Source organism: Neopsephotus bourkii, unplaced genomic scaffold (assembly GCF_033783945.1).
Source record: "Neopsephotus bourkii isolate Nb327-2 ecotype Australia unplaced genomic scaffold, CSIRO-AGI_Nbou_v1 NB_1652, whole genome shotgun sequence".
In the NCBI taxonomy this organism is placed as follows: Eukaryota; Metazoa; Chordata; class Aves; order Psittaciformes; family Psittacidae; genus Neopsephotus; species Neopsephotus bourkii.
In genome coordinates, this window is record NW_026902126.1 from 148,606 (window position 1) to 167,455 (window position 18,850).

The 18,850-nt window shown below is 47.5% G+C and overlaps 1 protein-coding gene across 10 annotated transcripts in view; it reads right to left on the reverse strand.

Annotated features, from left to right (window-relative positions):
- ATXN2 (ataxin 2) overlaps positions 1-12,701 on the reverse strand; it is a 51,006-nt gene extending 38,305 nt beyond the window's left edge. For 6 of the 10 annotated variants that reach the window (XM_061374688.1, XM_061374686.1, XM_061374693.1 and 3 more), the window contains exons 1-5: positions 12,226-12,701; positions 5,236-5,272; positions 3,522-3,581; positions 2,723-2,794; positions 2,373-2,523 (exon numbers count right to left, since the gene is read on the reverse strand). In XM_061374688.1, coding sequence (XP_061230672.1) covers positions 2,373-2,523; positions 2,723-2,794; positions 3,522-3,581; positions 5,236-5,272; positions 12,226-12,347 — 442 coding nt within the window. In that variant the 5' untranslated portion in view covers positions 12,348-12,701. The remainder of the gene's footprint in view (positions 1-2,372; positions 2,524-2,722; positions 2,795-3,521; positions 3,582-5,235; positions 5,273-12,225) is intronic. The other 4 variants (XM_061374695.1, XM_061374694.1, XM_061374690.1 and 1 more) reach the window with 2 other exon arrangements.
- Positions 12,702-18,850: the final 6,149 nt, after the last annotated feature.

Below are 18,850 nucleotides of genomic sequence, written 5' to 3' on the forward strand. Positions count from 1 at the left end.
AACTGTGTTTTCTACTCTGGAAGAAGAATCCATCCCTTCCCTTTCTTCACACCGACTGCTCTTTCTCAGTACTCTTCCAGTCTCTACTGTCTGCAGTGGTCTCACAATGGAGTTAACATCTCTGCTATTCAAGTCAGAGGGCAAGTCAGAAGACCAAGACCCAGTCAGGAACACGATTTGTCCACACTCCTCCAGCTCTGCAGAGAAGCAAAAGCCAGAATAAAACTCCACAGAAATCCAGATACTTGTCCTGAACCAGGATGCACTAAAACTTCCAAATCAGGACCTTATGCAGATATTAAGTTTACTTCAAGACCTCCTCAAAGGCTCAGTAGTCTCCTAAGAGGTAGAAGAAACTACCTACAGGGACCCCAACAAGCCCTACTCTCTAGGTAAGCCTCTCTTACGGCAACAGAATGCTTGTGAAGTGCCCTTTTGTTTGCCTACATGCTTAAAGAAGTGACAGCAAGCTGCCTTTCCAACCATCTTTGTCCAAATTGTCTATTAACTTGTCTGTGAAAGCCAAAGCCATTGAGGGCTAGGCAATTTAGAAGCATTTGTTCCTGAATAAGTGCAAGACTGTCAAACTCCTCTGGACACCAGACAGTGTCAGGAGCACCACCTCCTCACCTAGGAGTTCAGCCTCAGTTTTTACTGTGAACCACACAGGCTTACCATGAAGAGCTGGGTTTATAAGAACACAAGGCAAACAGTCCTTGCACGCACATTCATGCACTTGCATTCTGTTGAATCCTTGCTTATTTAATTTCCCAACAAGCAGAAAGCCTTTCATTGCTCTAATTTGCAGGTGTGATCAGGGACTGACGTGCGCTTTCAAGTGTCATTTCAAGACAATACACTTTTGAGACAAAATGGAAAGCAGATTCATTTACCCACTACCAGTTATGAGTTTTCCAGCCTTCCAGTTTATCTTGCTCCAAGTCCCTACAGCTTTATTTCAGCTGTAGCTATACAGCTACTTACTTATGAGATTTAGATTCAAAGCCATTCCACCTAATAAAGGGAACTGAGTGACTGTTCAATCTGAAGCAAACGTTTTCTTCTAGAAAACTTGCATTGAGTAATTATTCCTGGAAGTAGCAGTATATTCTTCATTCCATCTGCTTCAAATCTATAAATATTGGGTAACGGAGAGCCCGGTTTGCATTTACATTAAAGTGATGTTCTTAGCAGACCCGTTATAAAACAACTCTCGTGTCATTTAAATTCAAAGTCCCATCCAGAACCTGGGCCTTATCTGCATTTCAATGCTACATTTACTCTGACATTATGCATCTTCTTCTGGGAAAAGCAAATTCCTTGAAACAACAAGCCTCTCATTCTTCAGCTTTAAATCAGGCAAAAAACACGTGCATGTACAAACACAAGGTGAAAAGAGAAAGAGCTCATTAAATGTCCATCAGTCCCTACGCATCTCTACGTCACTGCTACAGGGGAATAAAGCACGTGTGTTACAATAACCACTCAGCTCCCAGGGACAGTTGCTGATCAGCCCAAAAATGCACACACAGGCAATTTAACCCCATGGCACAGCAAGCTATGCATTTGCTATGTCTTTAGCCCAGCAAACTGGGAATATAAGCGTAAAACCCCCTCTCCCAAAATGTGCAAAGGAACTAGGTTTATAAGCCTTTTAGGTTCCTGCAAAGTCATTAGGGTGTTGTGGTCAAGCATTGGAAGAGTAAGTGTGAAGACTGCCTGTGAAACTGCTTCATTCTGACATTTTCAAGACAGATCTTCAAGATCTCAAGACCACTTGCCTGCTTCCTCACTGGTCTCTTCTGTAGTTTGTAGGGCTTTACCTACAGATCTGCGTGTTGTAAAGCAGGAATTAAAACCACAAAGAGTGGATTTTCTAAGAATATTTAGCTCCATTTGCAGTAGTATTTTTAGATTATTCATATGAATGCATGTTTAGAGACAAAAAGTTACTTAACTAAATATAGACTTTATATACATCAAGTCTGAACAGCAGTATTTTTATAAAGAATATGTGTATTCATGGAGTCTCATAGAACATAAAACAGATTAATTTAGAAAGACATTTAGCAAAAAAACCCCAACCTCCCACCAAATCTGTAAAATGTTTTCTAACACCAGTAGGGATTTGCTTTCCAGACACCAAAACCAGCCTCTCAAAATGCCCTCCCAAAGGTTCTGCAACCCACTTGAAATATTCTTACTAAGTTCCAATCCCAGGAGGTGCTGAGCATCCATCAACTTTAATGGGATATTTGCATGTTTCACACTCAGTCTAAATGTGAACTTCAGTTTTTGGATTCTAGAGCATCTACTTTAAGAAATCCTGACTGATCATTTTAAGATAGAGACAACTTTAAACCCAAGTATACCTCTTCTTGCATAATTGGTATCCATATCCTTAAAATGCACCATCACAAAATCTGAAGACTTGAACAAGATACTCTCAAGTATGTCTTCACGTTTTGGCCCCAAACTGGACTCTGCTGTTTTCCGATGAGCAGCATCAAGCACTAAATCACACTGTTAAGAGACAGAAAAAGAATACACTAATTTAATGCACAGTAAGCTCCTCTGTAGCTTCATGTACTGGCAGAAAACAAACACTTAACAACAGTTTTTCTATAAACCCAGACATGAATAGGCAAAATAACAATAAATATTAGTATTTTAATCAAACATTAGGCTCTTTTAAAATAGGGAAGAGTCAAGATGAACTTACCTTAGGACTGTAGGTTTTAAAAACTCCTTCATATATACCACCATTTTTCACCTGTACTTCACATTTGGATCCCTAGAATGCAAGAAAAATGGAAACACAGCTTTCTACCAGCTTGACAAATGGCATTTGAGTGGTCCTCTCAAAGATGTATTTTCTATGTTAAGTACAATGTGCAAAACTACAGCTCAGTTTTTAGTCAAACCATCTATTCAACACTTGCCCATTTCTAAACATGCCACTGTGTTCTGCAGATGCAAACAGCTGGGTGTTCTGCACCATCTGTTCTGAAAGGATCTAAAGATACTCACAGAAGCACATTTGGTGCTCATCAGACGCTTGACCAGTTAATGCACACAAACATGGGGGTTTGTACAAAAGCAAAATCTATGCCTATGTGTGTGTACAAGCCAGGATGAAAGCTTCTCCTGGGCTCAAGCAGATGCAGGACAGACTGCCTTCGCTAATTTTGGCATGCTGGGACTTCCCTTCAAATCTGGGGCTGCCATTCCTTGCACAAAGACTCATTTTATTTAGCCATAACCTTTATTAAGGCACAAAACCCCAAAATATGACCAGTGCACCTAAGAAACCTGCTGGAACTCTGCAAATTGTATTTGAACCTTTCCGTGACACAAATACAGAATAGCTATTACTGTGCTTCTTGAAAGATCAATCTTGGCAAAAGATACCCACTGTTAGATTTTAATATTCACTCCATTATATCACAATTAGTGGACTAGTTAACAATTCTGTGTCTCTATGGCAACTGTTTACCCCCCTTCTAAATAGGAAGACTTACAACAACTGATGTCAGTATGTGAACCATTCTCATGTTTGCATAGATGCCATCAAAAGAAATCTGTAAAACAGAAAAAGATATAATCATGAACATAGGAGAAACACTTTTAACAACTCAAAAAGCAAAATAAGGCAGGTTTTCATCAGTGTGTGCTAATCCCTAGCAACACTGGTCCCAAATCTTACTCAAATCAATATACATAGAACTTAGGTCAAATGAGATTTTGAGATGACTCTTACCCCTTTCTCTGATCAATTAAAGAGCTAACACTCTTCCAAACAAGATAAACAGCACAGTTTCCCTAATGTCACTCAGTAAGGGAATTCTCCTGCTGGTTGAGTAGCTCATAGGCACAGGCTCCTAAGTGAAAACCCTGCTAACACCCCTCACTGGTTTAAGAGGCATCAACAGGGTAAGGTACTTCAACTGCTGTAGAAGTAAAAACAGGTGCTTTCAGGGCCTGCTGAAGTACATCTTTCCATCTACCTGACCTGATCACATGCAAACAGGAGCTAAAGTCATCAAGTTGTGGAACACCAGAGCTACAAAACCCACCATAAAATTAGTCACAAGTAATTCACTGCAGAACCAGGTTGTGTGGTCCTACACCAGGAGAGCTGACCAACAACTATCACCCGGGTTGCCAGATGACACACTCACACAGGCATACATGAAGTGGTCAGGATGTTTGCGTTCTGTGGCAACATCTGGTATCTGTCCTTGTCAAATTCCTGCTTGTAAAACAAGAGATGCTGAAACATGCAAGGACTCCACCATGTTTTGAGCTTTTTAACCAGCAACGTATCTTTTAAACTGTCAACTGCCTAATCCACTTACTCCTCCTGCACCTTCCTAGTCTGAAAAGACATGTTTAAGGACACTCCTATGCTCAGCACTCGGTACGGAAGTGATGATTAGTGTTTGCATATGACTTTTTTCACCACCCTTCCTCAAAGCTTCTTTCTTTTTACTGAGGTGTCGTGATATATCCAATAAACATTTCTGTAAGTAAACTATAGTCCTTTCAATCCTTCCTACTTCTGCCCCATTCCCCGAAATTAGTCATCCTTGAAAACCAGTAACAAACTAGCAAACATTTGATTAGTGCAGTTCAAAGATCCACATCTTCAGCTTTGATAAAGCTATGTTCTACAAGTCAAGGCACACCTATACTTCAACAATATACAGCCTTAACAGCAACTACAGCTACACATTAGGTTACTGGTTACTTATTTTATAGTAAAGCTAAACAAAACTGTTATTTTTATTTGACTAAATGTTGTCTTACTGTCACCTATTTAAGGAAAAAGACAATGTTACAATCTTCAGAGAGGAACTAATTCAAAAGCAGTGCCTTCAGTTCAATGTTATATTGCAGTATATTGCTAATATATTGCTATATATTGCTATAACTGCAGGACAATGCAGATAATTTATACTGGTGCAATGAGAAGTTGAAGTGAGCCTTCCCCCCTTCACCCTCCCAGGAGGCTTGAAAGAGTGCAAGATGCTACATCCTTAGAAAATCATAAAGCAGTTCAAAATATTCATTACAGTATCCAAAGGAAAAAATGGAGAGGATAACCCAATATCTGCTATTCTTACACTGATACTTGGGTTCACTGTACATTAATTGTTTCCTTATGTGTGTGTCTATATATATATATTCCATATGATATCTAGAAATGGTAGAATGAGGAAAATATATACTTACAGTAGGCTGAGGCGGTCCTTTGCCACTGCTGCGACCTCTGAAATTAAATACATACATGGGATATGGTTAAAAGAACTGCTGAAACCAGTAAATTTCTTAACAATTAAGAATGCAAAACCTCATCTTAATTTAACGTGGAGAAAGGGATCAGAGAAAAACAGCTCCCCTAAAGCAGAACCTGGCAACTATAGGGCCCACTGATCTATCCTCCAAATCACTGACCTACAAGCAAGTGACACTGGTTAGTAGGCAAGAGGGTTACTGACAATGAATTAAAGCACAAAATGAAGAAAATACTAACCCTGGGTCATTATAAAAACCTAAATATATCATATCATAATCAGAATCATAGAATTATAGAATGGTTTGGGTTGGAAAGGACCTTAAAGCTCATCCAGTTCCAACCCCCTACCACAGGCAGGGACACCTTCCACCAGAGCAGGCTGCTCCAAGCCCCTGTGTCCAACCTGGCTGGCTGAATCCTGTAACTAAAGCCAATTCCAAAACTTACTGGCAACAAGATCCACTTCCAGGCCCAACCCCTACACAGCCCAGGGTCCTCTCTTTAAGACTAGAGGCTCAGTACATTGTCAAGATCCATCTGATTAAGGGCCACCAAGACAATAGAGCCCTGATGCACACTACAGAGGAGCCCTGATTGTAAGGCCCTACCTACAGAGCTCGCTTGCAGCTACTACAACCCAGCAAGGGAAGCTAATGGAGTCTACCCATCCCCTCAAAAACACTAACAGCTTTTAATGTAAATCAATGTGTAGCACTCGGGACACTTCAAAAAGCTTTTAAATTAACCTATTTGCCCTTAATTCCTTGCAAACAGATGTAATTGTCCCCTCCACCTCAGACATCTGAGTCCCAACAGCATCCTTGCAGCCAAGCAAGTCCACAAGAGCTACAAGTCTTCAACCTCACCAATGTGCCTTATTTCAAAGTTACCCCCTTGTACCAATCCAGTAAGTCCTAGTTTCAAGTATTTCTCATAGTGATTTGTTATTGCAATGTCTTCAGAAATGCACACCATAATGTGAGGCAAAATGAAGTCTTCTATAAAAAACAGACCCATCTTACAGATTAAGAACCATTTAATTAAAGAAAGTCACCAAAGAGTCATGTTCACATTTCATAACACCCAAACAACACTGAAACCTAAATCCAACTGAATGTCTACTGCATCCAATGGCTTTTGTAAACACAATTCAGTGGTTGAATGCAACCTTGCTCTCAAAACAACGTGCCCTTATAAACAGGGCTCGGGGCTTAGTCAAAAAATCAAACGAACTTCTCCCCTTGAACACAGATATGCCACTAAGTTGTGCAGAAATAAGTCCATCAGAGAATCAGGAAAGGCCATAAGGTGGTAAAAATGAATCCCCACTAAACCATCACCTGATTTGCTTAAGAAAAGGAGCTTCTGAAACAGCACTATAGTCTCATAGAGCACCAGGCACCGGGGTGACATTTGCTGATTGGCACTAACTGCAGATTTCGGGTGCCTAGCTGACATTTCAGGATACTTGCAGAGCACTCATCTCACAAAAGAGAAAAAACTCCAATGCAAATAGCCTTTATTTAATTACCTATCAGCCTTAACTTCCTAACTTCAGGCTTGCTCTGGAGACAGGCAAGTCCCACCATTTATTACAGCTGCCATATCTCAAATGGCTGCCTATGGCACGGTGCTGCAGTGAGCCCTGCACGAGCCTGGAACATCATTTTCAGACAAATGATCTTCTTTCTGAGAGCCATTTCACCAGATGTGAAACGCCCGAATAAGAGAGAAGGGCAGCCCAGGTCTGGTTTCTCCTTTTCTTACAAGCCAAAGTGCCAACAACACGGTCTTTGGAAGAACGGGGTTTAAGTCAAGCCATTTCACCAGCTCCCTCTGTTGCTCTCACAGATTTTGGAAGATACTCCTACATCAGCTATAGGAATGGCCAAAAGTTAAAGAGTTCGGTGTCTTTGACATAAAAAGCCCTCCCAATTTTAGTGACCAGTATTCTCAGAACTTAAATAACTGGGTTGCTAGACTGGTCAGAAGGCTTGGAGTATTCCCTTTAAGCATCAACCTAAGCGTTCCAGATTTTCCATCTCCTACCCCGTGTCTCCAAAATCACTGTTCCTACCCACATTTCTTTAAGAAACAATCAGAATGTGCTCATCCACATTGGCAAAAGGTCTTAACCTCTACATCAGACCAAGAGTTAAGCCACTTGAAGAAATACTACATGCTGTTCTTGTCTCTACAAACCTGACCTCTTGTTTTCCAGCTACAGGTGTTAAGAACAAACCATTAAGAACAAAAGGAAAGGCATTCACCAAGATAAAAAGAGAAAAGGCATTCACCAATCCTGCCAGTGCTATGTTCAATCAAAACTGTTTCTTCTGCTAAAATCAGGGCCATTGACTTGAGGCTTGTATTCCCACAGGTGAAGACACAAGTTCAAAGCACCCCTTGACACACCTCTGATGTATCATATGGGGAAAAAGTGGGACCTTTACAAGGTGGGAAGGAGATGGTCTTTGGCAGAAGTTGACCACAATTTAAAACAGAGGTAACACTAAGAAACGGTGGGAGAAACTGGAAGGGTCAGTGGCAATTTGGTGCTGCCACCTAAAACCACATCTTGAATACACCAAGTATGGTAAATAAGAACAAAACCCCAACGTTTTGTATTGCAGAAATGTGGTTAAAGGAGGTGGGAGAAAGCAGAGCAGCCTGGCAAATTCAACGTGTTAATCCTCTGCTTTGGGGCAGCAAAGCCCCAAGTAAGAAAGATGCTGCACCAAACAAAGCAACAACCAAGCAATTAAACTTAGCAGCCAACTCACTGCAAGCCAACAGCTACACCTTTAGAGTGAAAGCCTCTGTCAGGACTTAATCCCAAATCCTGCACCATCAACATTCTTCCCCAGGAGCAACCTGCAATCCTTTTTCTATTTTTATGAGCATTTACTATCCTGCTCCTCAGCATCCCTCATGTTTACATGCCACACGGAGCATTTGTATAAGCAAAACAAGGTCACACATCTCTGTTTTCCCAGTTAAGTGAAAACTAATGCAAGGTTCACAGATCTTCCCAGGATGGGAAAGGAAGTCTCGGGATTTCTCTCCAGCAGCATCTTCACTTTGAGATTAAGAAACAAATGCAACCACACTGCGATGTCTAGAGCAGAGGTGCAGCTACAAAGGCTTGAATTTAACAGCAGTGAACAGATGTTTCTAGAGCACTGGTGGACATTACTATGGCTTTTGAAACAGGACACTTGAAAGGACTTTACAAATACAGAGCTGGCAAAGCTTTCTTCTAAGGGAGAAAGCAGAAACACAAGGGTTTAAGTGCAGCACTTGTCTGCACAAGCCAAATGAATCGAAGCAGTCAAATGAAGAAGTCCTGCAGCGCTGTTTTCTGTAGTTTCTCCCCAATACTGACATTATTAATGTCAACTCCTGTCTTCTTACAAGATGACAACTTCTGTAGCGTCTGAATATGTAAGTAACCTGACTCAAGTCTGACCCAGTGCTCATCTGTAACCTGCTGGTGGACTTAGTCATTGAAGAACCTTCTCCATATACACCACCATGAACCAGTTGTTAAATTAAAACCTGCTCCAAAGCACATCTATAATATCAGACTAAAGTGCATTAACAACAATAAAGGAAGAGACCTGCAGGTTACCCATTCGTTTTGCTCAGCAGTTTAGTACTGCTGCATCAAAACCAACACACACACACACAGAGATGGCAGAAAAAACTAGAAAACCTGAATGAACCGTGTTGATCAGACCTCCAGAACAGTCCCTTCCATGAGAGCAGAGTGCCTTGGCACTCCATATTCCCAATAACTTCTATCTGAGCAGAATGGACACTTCTTTCCTACCCTTAAGCCTTTAGTTAGGCTAGTGAAAAAGGATGTCAAGGGAAAAGGAAGCTAAGAGTAGGCAAGAAGTGCTGAGGCTCAAAAGCAGCTACACAACATGGGATCGTTTCAGTTTTAACTTTCTAATGGACAGAACCATTTCTAAAAGGACAGTAACTGAGGCTACCCTTTAACAGACTTCCAAGTCCAGTTCAGCAAGAGAATTACCCAATTAAAAAGGAAAAAGACCTTCTGCCACAATGTGAACTACACACATAACCATCCAAACCCGGCCTCTGAGGTGCTTTGCCTTCAAGACAAAGTGACAAGGGGGAAAAACTGAGAACAAAAAAGCCTGAAAGAATGCTGGGGAAGACACACTTCCACCTCCCTGTGCTTCTGGAAGGGCAAAATGGAACTAAACCCCAAAAAGTAGGTACTGGATAATGTTCTGAGTAACACAGCAGAGCAGGTCTGTGTATGAGGTCTACACTTCTCCAATTGCAGCTCTATGTGCCATTGGCATCTCCCAACAGCCTCATTTCCCATCTGCCACATTGCACAGGCACTTGCTATTGAACAGAGTATTTCACTTAGGGCCTCTTTATAAAACGAGGTATTAATGCTTCTTGTTTTTCTTGAACACTTTTGAAGAGACCTTCATTGGTCGTTTTACCCCTTATGTAAAAGAAAATTAGTATCATGAAAACAAATACTGCAGTATCTTAGTTGTTGACACAAGATTCCACCTTTTCTAATAGGAAGTATGTGTATCCATCATTACAAAACCATGGATGCAGATGCAGTGAGCAAAGCTGACCCTGCTCTCACTATTAGCCCTACAAGGCCCAGGTGCTTCACCCACCTCAGTCTTACAGTGCCAAACACACAGCAGAACATCAGGTCTAGGACAGTTCACTGTTAATGTGTTTTCTACCCAAACCTAAGCCTTTAAAAGCAACTTAGCCATGAAAAGTAACATTTTTTGCATCTCAAGAAGAGAATGTTGGTGCTGCAGGGAAATGAACTGCTAGAAAGCAAGCCTGCCATGAACTGGGGATGTTTTAAGTTTATATTCAATAATACAATGCTTCAATTTGAAACCAAAAGGCAGGCCAGCTAAAAACCAATTGCATGCTTCAAGCAGAAGAACCACTTGGCTTTTCATGTCCATGGACACATTTGCAGCATGAACCACCTTTGGATCTGCACTCCTCAACAGACTAGACTTTCCTTTAGGACAGCAACAGGAGCAGATTTCTGAAGGGGCTCCAGGGGGCTCCAGCAGCCCAGGGGGCTGTGATTTTATAGACCCTTCATTCAGAAATTAGTGAGAAAATTGATCTACAAACAGAAGGGAGCATGAACACCTCAGAGGGAACACGTCAGCTGCTGAGCAGCCCCACTGGAACTCCCTAAGGAGCTCTGGAGTGGAATTTATACAACAAATCTAGAAAGGCAACACCGGGAAGAGAAACCCAGTGGCTTTCACCTTAAAAACGTCAAAATTGAAGCCCACATCCTCTCCTGTGCAGGGCCAAGGGCTCACTATTGTACTGTACCTAAAAAGAAAGCTGTGGGTTTTGTTGCCCTTCAGGTTAACCTCTACAGTGCCACTGTGTGTTGGCAGGGATAACTGTTCAGTGAAGCACAGTAAAGATCATGTTCAATGTAAACAACAATATGTAAAGATTAGTAAATCCCTGCAGTGAGCTGCTGGGGTGTTACTGGTATTATTTAAATGTATTTTGTCCTTTGCAACCCGACCAAAGCTTTCCTGGTCCCAGTTCCACGGACGGACAACAACGGAAAACCTTATTTCCAATGATGTCCAACAACGGGGCCACCGTAAATTCTGTTTTATTGCCACGGCACAAAACTGAGTAGAAGAATAAAAGCCAAGTTAAAGAGCAAGATGAATAAAACTTGAGATGGAAGTGCTCGGAGTGCCTGTGACCTTCAGAACCGCCACCGTCCCGCTCTGATTGTTTGCCCTGACCCCCGCAGCACGGGGAATACTCAGAACGCTGGGAAGTTTATTCTTTCCCTTCTCTTTTCTCCCTTCAATGTGTGAATCCGCAGAGCCCGGAGCAGGAGCGGGATCTCCCTTCCCAAGGCGCTCTGAGGCAGCGGGGCCTCCGCAGTCTGTGCGGGCAGGGCGAGAGGCGAGGCGATGGGGCGGGGGGGTTGGGGGGGAAGGAACGGGACAGAACCCCCCCTCATAGTCCTCACCCCCCCCCACATGTGGTGAATAAAGCGAAGCCGTGCTTGGAGCCGCCATCCACCGGCGAGGCCAACGGGCGCTGCCGCGGCCTCCCTTCCCGCGAGAGTTTTATCGCGATTTAAATCAATCACATTTATACATCTATCGGGATCAATAAAAAGCCGCCCCAGTGCGGGGATGGGGCTCGGCGCGGCCGGGACTCACTGATTCCCCCCCCGGGGCCGGCCCCGCGGCCCCCCGCCCAGCGGCCGCCGCCATCGCGGCCGGCCCCTTCCCGCCGCCGGCCCCCCGCACACGTGCGGCCGCCGGCTCCGGCGCCTCGCCCCGCCGCCACCCGCTCCATCCTCCACCACCACCCCCCCCCCGCTCCATCCTCGCCGCCGCCTCCTCCTCAGCAGGCGGGTCACGTTGGCCCGGGGGAAGCGGCGCCCCCCGCCGCAGGCCCCCGCCAGGCCGCGGGGGGCTTCACCCGCTAAGCCCGGCACGGAAAATGGAGGTCCTGCCGTGGCCTCCCAACCGTCCCCGGCCGCCTGAAGGGCAACCGGCCCCGGCCGGCCTCGCGGCCTCGCCCCGGCGGCACTGCGGAACCGGCGGGCCGCTCGGCGGGCCTGCGTGCGCCCCGCCCGCCGCCATGCCGGCTCCCGCCCCGCCGGGCGGAGCCCCCCGCGCCGGGCCGCGGCCCCCGCCGTGCAGCAGGCCCCGCTCCCGCCCCCCCCCAGCCACCGCCGCCGCCGCCCATGGAGGCCGGTGCGGGAGCGGGGGGGTGAGGGGGGCGGCGGGGGAGGGGGGAGCTGCACCCGCGCCGGGCTCTCCGCAGCGGGGCCGGGGCCGGGGCCAAGGCCAAGGCCAGGGCCAGGGCCGGTCCCGCAGCCGCTGTTGCCGCGCACCCACCTGCCCATGTTCTGCCTCCCGCCGCCCGCAGCTGACGGGAGGCCGGGGCCGCCGCCGCCGCCGCCGGGGGGCTTGCGGTTGTTGCCGGCGGCCTGCGGCGCCGCCGCTTGCTTGAGGGACATGACGAGAGGGACGAGAGCCGGGGTGCGCGCCGGGGCTGGGCGAGGGCCGGTCCGCGGGGCCTCGCTGCGCTGGCGGGGCCGGGGCGCCGCTGGCTCGGCCGGTTGCTCCCAAACAGTGCGAGCGGGGCGGAGGGAGCGGAGCGCGGCGCGGAAGGATCCGCGGAAAGAGGGGAAGGGGGGGGGCTGGGGAGGGGAGGCCGGACCGGGCCGGCGGGTGAGGGTCGCGGCGAGGCCGAGGGCGGCAGCGGTCTCCTCCGCCGCCTCTCGGGTACCTCTGCGGTGCGGGCAGGGGGGAAGCCGAGGCGGTTGCGGCGGAGCGGGCGGCGGCAGCCGCGGACTCTTTACGGGAAGTCGGAGGGCGCCGCGGCGGTGCTGCGGAAGGTGAAGGGGCGGAGGCGGGAGGCGGGGAGGGGAGGGCAGCGGAGCGGAGGGGGACACGTGAGGCGGCGGCGCGGGACGGCGGCAGCTCCCGCTGCAGCCCCGGGCCGGGCCGTGAGGCCTCCGGGGAGCCGCCCCCAGCCCCGCAGCCCCGAACCCGGTGTCATCCCCCGCCCCTCCCCGGGCTTACACCCCGCAGCGGGGAGCGTCCCCTCGCACCCGGCGGTGCTGCGGCCTCTGGGCCTGGCGCTACCTCCCCTCCCGCCCTAGCCGGAGCGGTTGTTAGGGTGAACCCGACATGGAGAGACCGAACTGAGGGGAAAAATGGCCGAGGCTGCGAGAGGCGCCGTGGAGCGCCCCGGTCACCCCCGCGGCCGGTAGCCAAGCTGCAGACCGGCTCCTGCCGGCAGCCACAGAGCCCGACTGCGGCCACTGAGCGCTGGAAGCCATCGCGCTCGGGGCCGGCTGAGGGGTAGCGCATCCCCCTGCTGACAGCCCGCCTGTACCCTTGGGGTGTTTTCCCCCTCCTAAATCGCTGCAACCCAAAGGAATTACAAAATTAACATTGAATGTTTGAGCCCTGTTCTCCCATCGCTCCACCAGGGAACCAACCAGGTTGGAAAAGCCCTGTCAGATCAAGTCCAACTCGTACCCCAGCACTACCAAGGCCACCACTAACCCATGGCACTGAGGCCTCGTCTCCACCGTGTATAAGCACTTGCAGGGACGGTGACTGCAGCCCTGCCCTGGGCAGCCTGTTCCAATGCCTGAGCACCCTCTGGGGCAGGAATTGTTCCTCAGCTCCATCTAAACCTGCCCTGGTGCAGCTTGAGGCTGTTTCCTCTTGTCCCATCCCCTGTTCCTTGGGAGCAGAGCCCAGCCCCTCCTGGCTCCATCCTCCTGTCAGGCAGTTGGAGGCAGCGATCAGGCCCCCCCTGAGCCTTCTCTTCTCCAGACTGACCCCCCCAGGTCTCTCAGCCCTTCCCCATCACACTGGTGCTCCAGGCTTCTTGCAGACATCCAAGCTCCAGCAGCTATGCAGCCCTGCTGCGCCCGTGGTACCCACTTCATGAAGCGGGTTTCACCAGCTCATTCAATACACAGAAATAAAGCCTGGTCTCTCCTATTAAAAACCCCCACATTTATGTACATACAGGATTAGTAAAAGCAGATGTAACTTGAAAACCAAGAGCTAAATTGATTTATAGCCATGGTTACTCCAAATGCTCAGAGTTTAATCTATTCATAGAAATGCTCTAGAAATCCCACAGGATTCAAACGGAATAAAAAGGAGCAGCATTATTTATACACCTTGCTTGTAAAGCAACAGCTTTCCCGTGCGGTCGGGATTGCTGTGGGTGGCAATGCACAATGGGGAAAAGATAACAAATATTTAACAGCTTGCTTAAATGAGCAGGGTTTGCACCCTACACTTTTGACTCAAACTGTTCTGCTTCACCTCACGGGCCCGAGTTGTGGTTAACACATCCCAAGCCAGAGGACAGCTGTGGCCCAAATGGGCTCAGCATCAAGCCTTTTCCCATTGAAAAGGCTTGCCCTAAACAGAGCCAGAGGTGTTCAGGACACTGCCTTTTTCCAGTCACTTCAGTGAGCTCACTTTGCTATTCCACAGCTATGGAGCAGAGAGGAGAGGATTTCAGGGATTTCTGCAGTCCAAGGGATTCTGAAGGAGACACTACCACCTGCAGAGCTGAAGACAACTCACGCTATCACTGGCATGGATTTTAGCATCATTTACTGTAAAAGCAGAATGGTAATGTCACTTACCATTGCAGATGATGGGGTAAGTGACATTACCTAAGAGAAGCCAAAAAGACCTTTTATACATATATATATACACACACAGAGACAATATATAGCTAAGAAAAGCCAAAAGAAAGCTCTTATATACCCATATATACACACATACAGACAATATATAGCTAAGAAAAGCCAAAAGAAACCCTTTATATACCCATATACACACACAGACAATATATACCTAAGAAAAGCCAAAACAACCCCCTTATATATCCATATATACAAACACAGAGACATTATATACCTAAGAAAAGCCAAAACAAACCCCTTATATACCCATATATACACACATACAGACAATATATAGCTAAGAAAAGCCAAAACAAACCCTTTATATACATATATATACACACACAGATAATATATACCTAAAAGCCAAAAAAAGACCCTTTTTATGTAGACAAACACCAAACGCAGAGGTAGTACACAAACACACACACACACATATATATAGATGTAAAATCCACTAGCATAAAAAATGACCTGCATTTAACCAAACTCCTTAGGGTACTGTTCAGAAGGTTTCCCTATTACTTTGTTGGTCTTCTAGCCCTCAAGCAGAGGGCCTCCAAGTGCTACCACACCAGAAGTACAGCAGGAAAGGAACCTGAAGAGCCAAAACATGCCTTGAAACTGAGATTTCTTACTCAACAAGTGTGCTTCATTGGTGGGGTTTGCATTTTAAACCCAAGTGACCACGAAAAAGCACAAGGAAGACTGATAAAAGACCGAGTGTAACGTATCCAGCTCGCTTCATGGTTTGTTTTTCTTAAAAGGCTATTACTTCAATGCTTTTTCAGCTCAGAATGTTCACAGGGCACAGCCATTAGTCACTCTTTATGTGGCTAAAGGTTAAGAACTATTAAAGAGCCTGCAGCATTTTGAAGCAGCAGCCATGCTGCAGGGTCCTGATGGCAAAGACAGAGGAGTAAGTGCCATGGGCAGAGGTGGCTTCTGAGGCAGGATATGAACGCATTCAACTGCATTTTGGGGTGCTATTACATGCTTGGAAAGCAGCGGATGAATAAGACTGGTGTTCACGTCTGCAGTAATGACTCAAGCGCAGTTGCCGTTTGACTTGTTTTCTCCTTCAATGTATTCTTTGTTTTGTTAAGCTCTGTTTGGCTCCCATCGCACCCTCCCTGCTCTGTTTGTCCAGCATCTTCGTCAAAAACACATTAAAAGTACATAGAGAAGTGACCAAATTAAAGTAGCTCCGGCAGTGGTGACCAATGGGGAACCTGCAGGTTGGCTTCCAGACGGATTCCTCTGTGCTCACCAGCAGGCACTGCTCCTCACCTTTGTGTTCTGAGCACACTTCTGCAGTGGACTACCCACATTTCCAATGTAATGGGATTACAGTGCGGTTAGAGCACGTAATTCCTTTTGCTTCTACCTGTATACACTCTGCTTTGATAGCCCATCATTCCCAATATTCCATATTCACTATTTTATGGCTTTCTCAATCCCTCACTTGTTCCCTACCATTATATCTACTAATTTGGTTGCAAATTAGGTCGTGACAAAGAACAGCCAATGCAGTGCTCTAGCTGTGGCACTCAGAGCTATTCAGGATTCCAAGTGGCCTGCTCCATGGTGAAGAAAGAAAAGCAACACTTCCTAACAGAGAATCACATCCTGGTTTGCTCTTTCTGTCCTTGTTCCAGGTTAGAGCTGCTCTGTTTCCCCGAGACATCTCTTTCCATTCAGATCTGTGACTCTATGTGCAGGCTCTATTTGCATGGGAAGATGGATGAGTCTGATAATACCATTACTTACCAGGAAGTGCTGCATGATGCAATGTTTCCTTGATCTAACCTGCTGTCTGTTAGGTGCTTGCTCTCTTCCTGGAGCTACCCAGGGTGATCCTCAACAGCACTCAGCAAGATAAACCACACATGTCCCTACAGAGGGACAACTGACTCAGGCACGCAGCATCTATTTTAACCAAATCAGCTGTTACAGCAGCTCTGAGCATGTGTTTTCCCTTCCCTGAAGACTTTTGTTGTTCAGCCCCATTATCCTTAACCCTCTTCTCATAGACTAAAGCTCTGTGAACAGTGCTATGGGCAGCAGGATCTCCAAACTCTTGGAGGGACATTAGGAAGGCAAATGGGGTACTCTTAACACACAAGAAACACTTCCCAGGGAGGGATGGTATTAGCTCATCAGCAAAGCTGCCTTCAGTTCTAACTGGTGAACGCACTACTGGCCAAACCAGGAACAGGTACATACACCACAACAAAAACAAAGCCCAAGCTCCAAACCCACCAGATGGGACAATTGTTGCCTCCCTTTCCCTTCCCTTCCCACCCCATGCTCTGTGTGGTGTCTCCTCATTGTGGGCAGCCCCTTGAATTCACAGCTCACTTCCAGACAGGCACCAGCTCCCATCAGATCCAGTTTGTGATCCACAACTTGCGCTTTCAGAGCTATTCCATCCCAGCTCCTCGCAGCCCACCAGCATCCCCCTCCAGCTCAGTTCAGACTGGGCATGCATGATGGATGTGCCTGCTGAGCCAACTGCTTCTCCTGCAACCAAGAGGAGGTGAAGGGAAACGCCAGCAGCCACAGAGCTCAGAGGGGAGCTGCAGAAGTGCCAGGGCTTGTTTTACCTATAACCAACACAGCCACGAACCTTGCTCTCAATCCCCATTGACCCCAGCCACTAAACAAGGGCATTTCCTTCCTCACACAGCAAAGCTCCAAGGCCGGTACAAGGATGCTGTAGCTCCGCAGCAAGTGCTTGGGGATGGAGCTGGAAGAGGAGACACCACCTCTGCCCAGCAAGCTGCCAGGCAATCCAGCCAAGCACTTTATGCTTTTAGATCACACATTTCCAAAGCAGGGAGGGGGGAGCCTGGCCCTCAGCAGCAGCAGCAGCAGCAGCACCACACAAAGCAGTCGTTATGCCAAGATTTAGCTCTTAAATCCCTCCAGATCTGGTGCTCACAGCGCACAAACAACCTTTGCCTCATGGAGCGGTACCTCCACGCTTCCCAGGCAGCCATACAGACCCACCAATACCCATCCTCTCCCCATCCCCTCGCTGAGGCAGGCATGCCAACAAGGAAGCCAGTTGCCATGGCATCTTTTCCCCCTACAGACAGATGTCCATTAAAAACCAAGTCAGCCTCAGGTCTGCTGCACAGAGCAGCTTTCGGGTATTATTACCAGCCCACAAGGAATTTCCAGCGTGCCCCTTCACCTCGGATGTTTCAATGCACTCCAGTATTAATCCCTAGGGATTAGAAGGGAACCCCTGCAGAACAGGCACAGGTACATTCAAAGGACACATTTAGGGTTATGATCTTGGTTTATGTTTTTGGCAGATGATGACCCCGTGACCACACTTGGATAAGGTTGGATTTGTTACCTCTGGCTCTCTTCCCCTTGTTCACTAAGGATCAGTGCTGAAATCAGCAGTTAAATTGGAAGGGAGACGCAGATCTCTGCCCCTCCTCTGACACGGTACAGCTGGGGCTGGGAGTTGGGCTTTGGGAAGAACCCGCCTGCCCCAGCCAGGAGCATCACTGGAGGCTCCATCCATGGAGGAAGGATTGCCACCCCTCCACAGAGGAGCCCAGGCAGCCTCTGTGAGCAGGGCCAAGTGCTTCCAGCAAACACACGTGTGAGAGGAGCGGTGTCTTCTTCCTTAGTTACAAGACCACGGTTTTATTGTGGATTCCATACTCCCTCTCAACCCATCCTGCCTATGGTGGGGGTAAGGGCTGCTCAGAGGTGTCCTATGGGAAAAGCAGGGGAGCTTCCTACTACATCAGCGCATCCCCAGCATCTCCACCAGACTGAGCATCAGAGGGAAGGGACATAGACCTGCATGGAGCTGATGTGCTGGAGGCATTAGTGCAGCTCAGAGCGCTGCATCCAGGCTGGCTCAGGGTGAGTTTTCCATAGGAGCCTGGGTCTTCCAGGGAGCTAAGTGCCACCCCTTCACAGCCATAGGACAACTCGTGGCTCCAAAGCAGGCAGGTCTGAGCGCATTCCCAGATGCTGATCCCGAGGGAGCGCTCCTTTCCAGGCTCAGAATCACTTCCCAAGATGAAACATTTGGATTTCTCCTCCTGGATACCGGTAGCACAGCTGCAAATATGATCAGAAATATCCAGTCCTCTTAAGTGCTTCTGCAGTTTGACTCCCATGGCTGCAGAGGAAGAGCTGGGGATTCAGCGTGCTGCCTGCATTCCCACTGCCTGCATTCCCACCCGGCTGCCCATGGACATTGGCTCCCCATTGATTTCTTGGAAGGAGGAGAAGGTGTTTGGCTCCTTGCGATGAAGCTGCAG